This window comes from Orbicella franksi, chromosome 11, assembly GCF_964199315.1.
Source record: "Orbicella franksi chromosome 11, jaOrbFran1.1, whole genome shotgun sequence".
Classification (NCBI taxonomy): domain Eukaryota; kingdom Metazoa; phylum Cnidaria; class Anthozoa; order Scleractinia; family Merulinidae; genus Orbicella; species Orbicella franksi.
In genome coordinates this window covers 12,767,297-12,774,967 of record NC_138155.1, presented here as the reverse complement: position 1 = coordinate 12,774,967, position 7,671 = coordinate 12,767,297, and the positions used below count along the sequence as shown (strand labels likewise).

The 7,671-nt window shown below is 39.5% G+C and overlaps 1 protein-coding gene across 1 annotated transcript; it reads right to left on the bottom strand.

The window, feature by feature from the left end:
- Positions 1-489: 489 nt before the first annotated feature.
- LOC145460366 (C-reactive protein 1.1-like) lies at positions 490-6,220 on the bottom strand. The gene is made up of 2 exons (XM_081445149.1): positions 3,421-6,220; positions 490-2,102 (listed from the first exon to the last, which is right to left on the bottom strand). Exons 1-2 carry the CDS (start codon positions 3,641-3,643, stop codon positions 1,999-2,001), a joined length of 327 nt encoding a protein of 108 aa, XP_081301275.1. The 5' UTR covers positions 3,644-6,220; the 3' UTR covers positions 490-1,998.
- Positions 6,221-7,671: the final 1,451 nt, after the last annotated feature.

The window sequence follows — 7,671 nt, the reverse complement described above, 5'->3', positions numbered from 1 at the left end:
ACAGTCGGCCCTTGTAGACCAACTTGAAGACTTGTACCGATGATTTGGCACCTTTGGCTCACACTAACTCTCAGATGCAAGAGAAAATTACACAAATTGAAGCGGTCTTATCCAAACTAGGACTTAACATCAATACTGGGAAGACACAGATCATAAGGATGAATAACAACTCACATGAGCGCATCACCGTCAATAACCACGACATTGAAGTTGTAACATCCTTGACGAACTTAGGTAGTGCCATAAACTTCGAACTTTATCTAAATCCCCTTCACAGACAACTCGAAGACGCAAAGACGCGACAGTCTTTTTGTTGTGAAGTTTATATGAAATAATTCATATATGAACTGCGGTAGTAAAATTAATTGGAAAATTGGTAAATTGGAAAATTAACTGCGATGATCATTCTTCACTTTCAGTCTTTTTGTTAACAAGCGCTCACTGGCACACTAATTACTATCTACAACAGAATAGATAGTGAGTAGCGTAGCCAATCTGAGAACGGCTTTCTAGAAAGAACGTTTGTAGATTTTTATTAAAACTCCATAGAAATACGGAGATCATGTTTTCTATTTCTTAAATACTATTCTCTCATCGTCTACAGAACGTGACTCCTTCTGCTAAGGGAGAACGCAGCAGTTGTATCATGAATAGCAGTGTTCCTTCAATCATTTATAGGCAACAGCCTTCCCGGAATCGTATGCAAGCATTTTGAGTTCTCCACTGTGTCATACGCATACAACTTTGAGTGTGAGTCTGCAGTAAGTGCCACGTCATAAAAACAACGCCATATTTTTCCAACTTGGTTGTGTTTGCTATCAAACAATGCTCTTAGAGTTGTTCCTCAATCCACTTTTGATGCACTGCCGTAACGGTTTTGACAGTAGTCATCTCTCTTAGCTTGAACTGTGGACACTGAAAAAGAGAATTATAGAACTATGACACACATTGGTGCGTTTTACATAACGTTATTTACATCAGGACAATAGCCCATTTCCGGGTTGCCTTACACCTGTCTATCAAAGTGAGCCCTGGTGCACAGTTATTCATATGAAAATGAATTTAATTTGAATGTGAATGAATCAAATATCAGTTTCATATGAAAGGATGGGCACCAAAACTCACTTTGAGAAAGAGGCTTGAGGTAATTCGGAAATGGCCTGTTGTGGTATTAAGCAGAAACAGCAGCATTACTAACAACAGTCGCCAGAAGAAGTGTAGTTCCTGTGTACACCAGTTAGTACACACGGCCTTAAAGAACCTTATTCTGATATAACTCAGTACTGATGGCAGCTATCGTGCTTCAGAGGACTGTGAACAGGATTTTTAAACTTCAAACAGACTTATTAAACACTACGTCACCATTTTATTTCCTAACGTCTCAACGTTCCAAAATTAGAACAAAGTCTCAATGGGGTGGAGTGCCGTTTTGAAGAGTTACGATCGAATTTTAGGTCATTTGACGATGGACGGCTAATTTTTCGAAATGACGTTTGTAACATGAAATTAAAGCGCAAATTTGCCTGCTATTTTTCATAAAAGGATACAATTTTGCCCATATTTAATTAATCCATTTAGTCCTATTTTTCGCGCGTTAAAAATTAGGTCTTTGGGCTGCAAGTACGAGTCTAATTAGCTTAATTTTATCACCTTTGTTACCGCTGGACGTATTACTAGCCTGCTCCAGAGAATCATTTATAAACAGCATAACTTGAACCTATTTGAGTCAATCCTTTAGTTCTTGAGGATATCTGTGAAATTTCACGGCTAATATTGGCTTGCTCATTTGACGGTTGATGGTAAAAATATTGCGTTTGTAACGGTTGAAGGTTCATGTCTTGGCCATTTGACGGTTGACAGTTAAGCCTACTACAACCCTCCTAGAATCCCAGACCCACCTACAAGCGAGCATGATGAAGGAGTAATGATCTGTACATCTCCAAAGATGTTATTCTTGAAGTTGTACCAAGAGACTACATTTCCACTCACCAATCCACATCACCTCGACATCTGCTTTATTATTTTCTCGGTAATTCTAAAATTCCAAACGTTCACTCGGCTCATGCTACCTTGATATGCCTGGCCAGAATCAAAGCCACCACCTTTAAACAAAACCACACAAAGAAAAGCAATTAGGGAACGCAAATTTTTAAGGACCAACGCATTCATTTCATCGTAGTTAATCGACGGAATAATGGTTTAGAGGCCCGATAAGCATCAAAGAAGCAAACTAACAGGCTAAGATGTATGTTGGAAGGTCCTTGACTCTGCACATCGTTTGTTGTATGATCATAGACTGTGCATTATTACATAACGGCAATGCTTCTATTGGATAGTTGTATCAGCACACCTAGCCACCTTTTGTATTTTGCCAAGTTTTGTGCAGGGTCAACTCCCAAAGTAGCCAAAAAAAAAACATACAGCGAAGAACTTTGCCAGGTTTCATAACCATTTCCCTCTATTAACTATGGTTTCACATACTACATACATACATGAACACTGCAATGTACTGAAATAATTTTTTTGTAGCTGAAGGATGATAAATATCAGTCGACCATTTGTGAATTTCAATCCCTGTTCCTCTAGAACAGGTTTCAAGATCGAGATCATGATAAAGAGTAAGCCAGTATCCTTCTGTTTTCTTACTACTACATTGAGTAGACTCGGGAGCACAGAAAGTACAACAGAGGATTAACATAAACTGAACTGAAAAAAGGTCTAAATAACCCATTTTCAGGCCTTTTGGCTCCACCGTTGACAGCCCAATGAGAAAAAGTGAAGTCAACCCCCACCCCTGTCTCTCAACCCCTAGTAAAAAAATCTCAGTTGCCTTTCATCTGTTACAGGTATCACCACACAATCAATAACCTGTACATGTCTTTCAATGGAAAACTGGTCTAAGATGAAAATGATACCAATACTAAATGGTTACTTAAGAGGTCCTAATTTTGCAATACAGACCGTCCAAACTACTCAAAACATTGCACAAAAGAGAACTGTTTGCTCTTAAGTACAGTCACTAGAATTTTCCTTCATGATAGGCGAAAAAGTGGAATTTTTAAAACCACTTCAAACGAACGACCTGCAAACGGTCGAAAAACGTCAGTGAATTCTTGACTTTTGCACGCGCACTTTTAGCGAGAATGGCTTACAACGACACATAAATTTGTCAGCAGAATTTTGTTTTACACAAGCCGTTATAACAAATACTATTAACTTAATCGGTCCGTATTAGAAAATAATGGTCTCGTTCTTTTTTGTAATTAGCGAGTCGCAGCAAAAAGAAAAAAGAAAAAAGAAAAAAAGAAAAACAAACAAACAAAAAAAGAACGACAGAAAGAAAAAAAGAACTCGACATATATCTCTCCAGAACGGACCTCATGCAAGGTCAATAACAAATAAACCCATCAGCTACTGTACCCAATGAGTCTTGTTCCTGGTCCAGAACAAACTTTCCAATTGCAGCGATTGTCTGACCGGTCTGGTAGTTAGTTACACACGTCGGCTTGATCCCATCTACAAACAAACACGCCTTTCCATCCGTGTTTCTCCATGTCAGGGAGAGGTGATGCCAGCCATTGTCATGCAAACCAGTTGACAAAGTGTAATCTCTGAATGATGAGGCACGGTCAATCATTGACATGTTTCCCTCAACTTCCTTCCCCGATTTATTACATTGAGCCTGGTTCTCACTTCCCGAGGAACTATCCCCCCTTGAGAAGACCAGAGTAGAGAAGAGTGGATTGAAGTGGAGTGGAGTGGAATGGAGTAGGGTAGGGTAGGTTTTGTTTGATTATTTAGCCATTTTGTTCTAGAACAACAAAACAGGACATAGATTTTTAACAGTTCGGACTGCCGGTATGGGGTACTTACTCTGCAGGCTAGGCTTACAACTGGGTAAGTTGTTCTCGAAGAAACTAATAATTTTTCTGCATTAACATAAAAGCATTTGAAGCCCTTCTGTTATCACACAGCCACTGTCAAGACTTAGGTCTTATTAACCGAGCAGGAGGTCTGTAAGGGAGAATCTTGACCGAGGTCGTGATTACAGACCGAACACAGTGAGGTCTGTGCACACGACCGGGGTCAAGATCCTACCAGTCCTTGTACAGAGCAATAACATAAATTATAATATATATTAAACGCTCCCGACACTATGTTAATTTTATACCAAGAAACTATTATTATAGTCTCTTCCCTATATATAGGATATATATATCATTGAACCACGCATGTACTTTTCTCAGTTACTGCTGTATGGAATTCTCGCTTACCGCGAGAAGTACAAGTTTGCCGTGAAAGGATCTCAGCGTTCCCATGAAAGCCATGTCGAAATGTTCTCCAGTCTACGACATTCCCTAAATCATGAATGCATGACTTTGCCTTTTCCTTTATCACACGATTGGCCATTTTTGTGCTCGATATGTTCAAAGATGCCACTTTTCCTGTGAAGGACTCGCCAACTGTAAATCCTCCGCCGTAAACTCCCTGGGACTGACCAACAACTAGTTTTCCAGGACGAACGCTCAGAGTTTGACTCCAGGCGCTACCGTGAGCCATAAAGGCTCCATCAACGAGTACATCCCAGAGACCTTGAACGTTCTCCAAGCTCACACAGATATGGTGCCACATGTTGTCCACTAAAGGAGCCATATAAATCAATCTGAGGAAAAGATGAAGTTGGATTTTCTTACAATAAGAAGTTCGACCACTGCTCGAGAGTAAATTAAATTTTAGAAATAAGTAGAATTTCATGTACAGGATTGTCACAGATTTATAGTTCGTATTAGTGTGATCGTATGGGTGAGGGTAGTTCTGTAAGAACTGTATGTTGGTGAGTAAACCTCCTCACTAAGCAACCATCAAAATTGATGATTTTTGTCCACACGAAAAATGAGCCTTACCTTTGGTCTTCTACCAAAGTTAGGTGACATTTGTACCTTTTCGGACCACACCTCAACCTCAAATCTCTTTTGTCGTCAGGTGTCATGTGAGAAAAGATGGTTGCCCACCCGACAAGAGCACTCTTCATCCAGAAACACAAAGTGAATTGTTGTAACGCTTCGTTAAGTTCACTCTCGATATAACCTGTGGTGCTTTCTTCGGGGAATAGAACTTCGTAATCTTGGGCTGTGTCTAAGTTAATTTGTGAATATGAGCGCTTAGCAGTAATTGCCAACGATTACGAAATAGCCTCTAAATCACAAAATTAATCAAATTTATGCTATCCTTTTACGGCAGTTTTTTAAATAACACATCTTATGGCGATTTTGCTGTAGTTAAGTGCTAAAATTATGGCTCATTACCTTTGCTTGTTCTGCTTATACGAAGTACTTGAAGTGCTTCAATATTTTCGGGGGTGGAGAATACTCCCTATAAAGGACTGACTACACGGGGGGGGGGGGCGGGGGGGGGGGAAGCTCCGCCCTAAAGGGGTCCTTTTTCAGGCTGGTTGTATATAAAAGGGCATAGAAGGGCAGGGTTTCCTCGAGCTGAAGTACACGAAAAGGGTATAGTATGTTCAAAGAGCCTTAGTTTCAAAATCTCTCGTTCAAGGATATTTTTGACGAGGAGGTGCGAAGGCCTTTTTGTTTCTTTTTCTCAGAAACGTAACGGTATTGTTTTCAGTTCAGTGGTGAACTATTTACATAGTGATTTGTAATATCCAATCAGAGTAAAGTTCGTAATCAGTGAGATTAAGCATGACGTTACGTCAAACGACAGAAATGAATCTTTAGCTGTCTGTGCAGTAGAGTAAAAATATTTGTATTTGCAGTGAATAGTAGGAGACATTTTTGTATTTCTGTGTGGTTTATTTAAGGATTAGACGAAAAGAATAAAAAATCAGAGGTAATCTTTGCCGTTTGCCGTCTGATATAAACGTTATCCTTGTACTCTCTACTGTTAATGTAAATACGGTGGAAATTTGGTCATCGCAACAAAATGTGGCGTTCCGAACATTTCAGTTGCTGCTTTATTCGAAAATGGGGAATTACTACTGAGACTCTCGTTTCTCGGTATTAAAATACACAGGAAAACTACACACTGGACTTCTATTCGGATAGTAATAGTGAAAAGGAAGTTTATTTTGGAGGTAGAGAGACCGCCAGACCACGCGATTTGTCCACTAATACGATATTTTAAGCCGATGAAAGCAGTTCGTTTTTTTTAGTTTAACGAAGAAATGGTACTGTTTTCCATTTCAGAGTGATTTATTGACATAGTGGGTGTAAATGTTATCAGCCAGTTACGCTTGTAATTCACAAGGTAAACTTGTTCAACAAAAATAACTTGTTGTTGTTTCGTTTCCTCAGAAACAGTCAAACGAAACGGTATTGTTTTCAGTTCAGGGGTGAACTATTTACAAAGTGGAAGTAATATCCAATCAAAGTAAAGTTCGTAATCTTTCATGTAAATACGGCGGCAAGATTTCAGCCAAAACTGGGTGCATCGCAACAAAATGTGTCATTTGCAACATTTCAGTGAAACTCTCGTTTCTCGGTATTATCTTACACAAGAAAACTGCGAACTGGACTTGAGAGTGATAGTGAAAAAGAAATATATTTTCGAAGTAGAGGCACCGCCACACCACGCGATTCGTCCACCAATGCGATATTTTAAGCCGATGGAAGCAGTTAGTTTTGTGTAGTTCAACAAAGAAATGGTACTGTTTTCCGTTTCAAATGGAAAAATTATGCGTCAAATGCTTTTGCCTCTTAGCTTTATTTAGCCTGACACACAATTTTCGCGAACTTAGCCCTGTTCACTAGGGTTAGTCAGTCGGTAATCTAACTAGGCCCCAATCAATAAAGTCGTTTGGGTTTTAACACACGTTTTAATCTCTTCTCTTAGCTTTCACTGTTACAACGGGCGTGTAATAGCTACTCTGAATGCACGAAATAAATGTTTCTCTTTATACTGTTTCATTAGACAATGTGATTGGTCGTTGCTAGGTGATAATCAGAAAAACGGGTTGATCAAAGTCTGTCACTAAATGTCCATTATCTCTTGACATGATGTCTAGACTTATAATAAAAACCACAAAGAAACACGCACGAAACACGAAGTCTCCGACACAATACTTTGAATTTCTGACAAATTTGGCGGGGCTGGACAGCCCGCTTCCCAAAGCACTTACCCTATTTAAGACCAAAGTCTGCGATTTTTTTAACCTATGTATGGCCTGACCCTTAAATTAACACCCTGTTTCAGGCCTGCCGTACTTCCCTAGTTCAGAATGATGTTAAAAGTATTGTTAATGGCTTTAGTTGCTGGTCTTATCGATAATGATGAAAAAAGTAGCTTGTTCTAAAAATCATACCTCATTCAAGACTAGAGTGCAAAAACCATACCCAGTTTTAGACCAAAATGACCAAAATCGATTCTCTAATTCTGACTAAAATGTCTTAAAAATACATATGTCCCTCTGACGCTGGACATACCTATGTAGCCGATGCAAGGAAGCATCCCCCCCCCTGCCCTAGGGCAGAGTTTAAGAGAAGTATCACAAGTAAATACATTTCGAAGCGCGTTGACTGTAATAACTGGTACATGTGTAGGCAACATAAATTAATGAGCCCTCACACTTTTACAATAGGTTCAGTACTAAACCTCACCTGGACGAAAAACCCAGGCTCTGGCAACAGAGCAGATCAGTGCGGCGCAAAGCGA

What these genes read in the sequence shown, in the direction of transcription:
- LOC145460366 (XM_081445149.1), bottom strand. Translation starts at nt 3,643, where the DNA reads ATGTCAATGATTGACCGTGCCTCATCATTCAGAGATTACACTTTGTCA. An exon ending in CCAGGAACAAGACTCATTGG is followed by an intron (nt 2,103 to 3,420) that starts GTACAGTAGCTG and finishes TTTTGTTTAAAG; the next exon opens with GTGGTGGCTTTGATTCTGGC.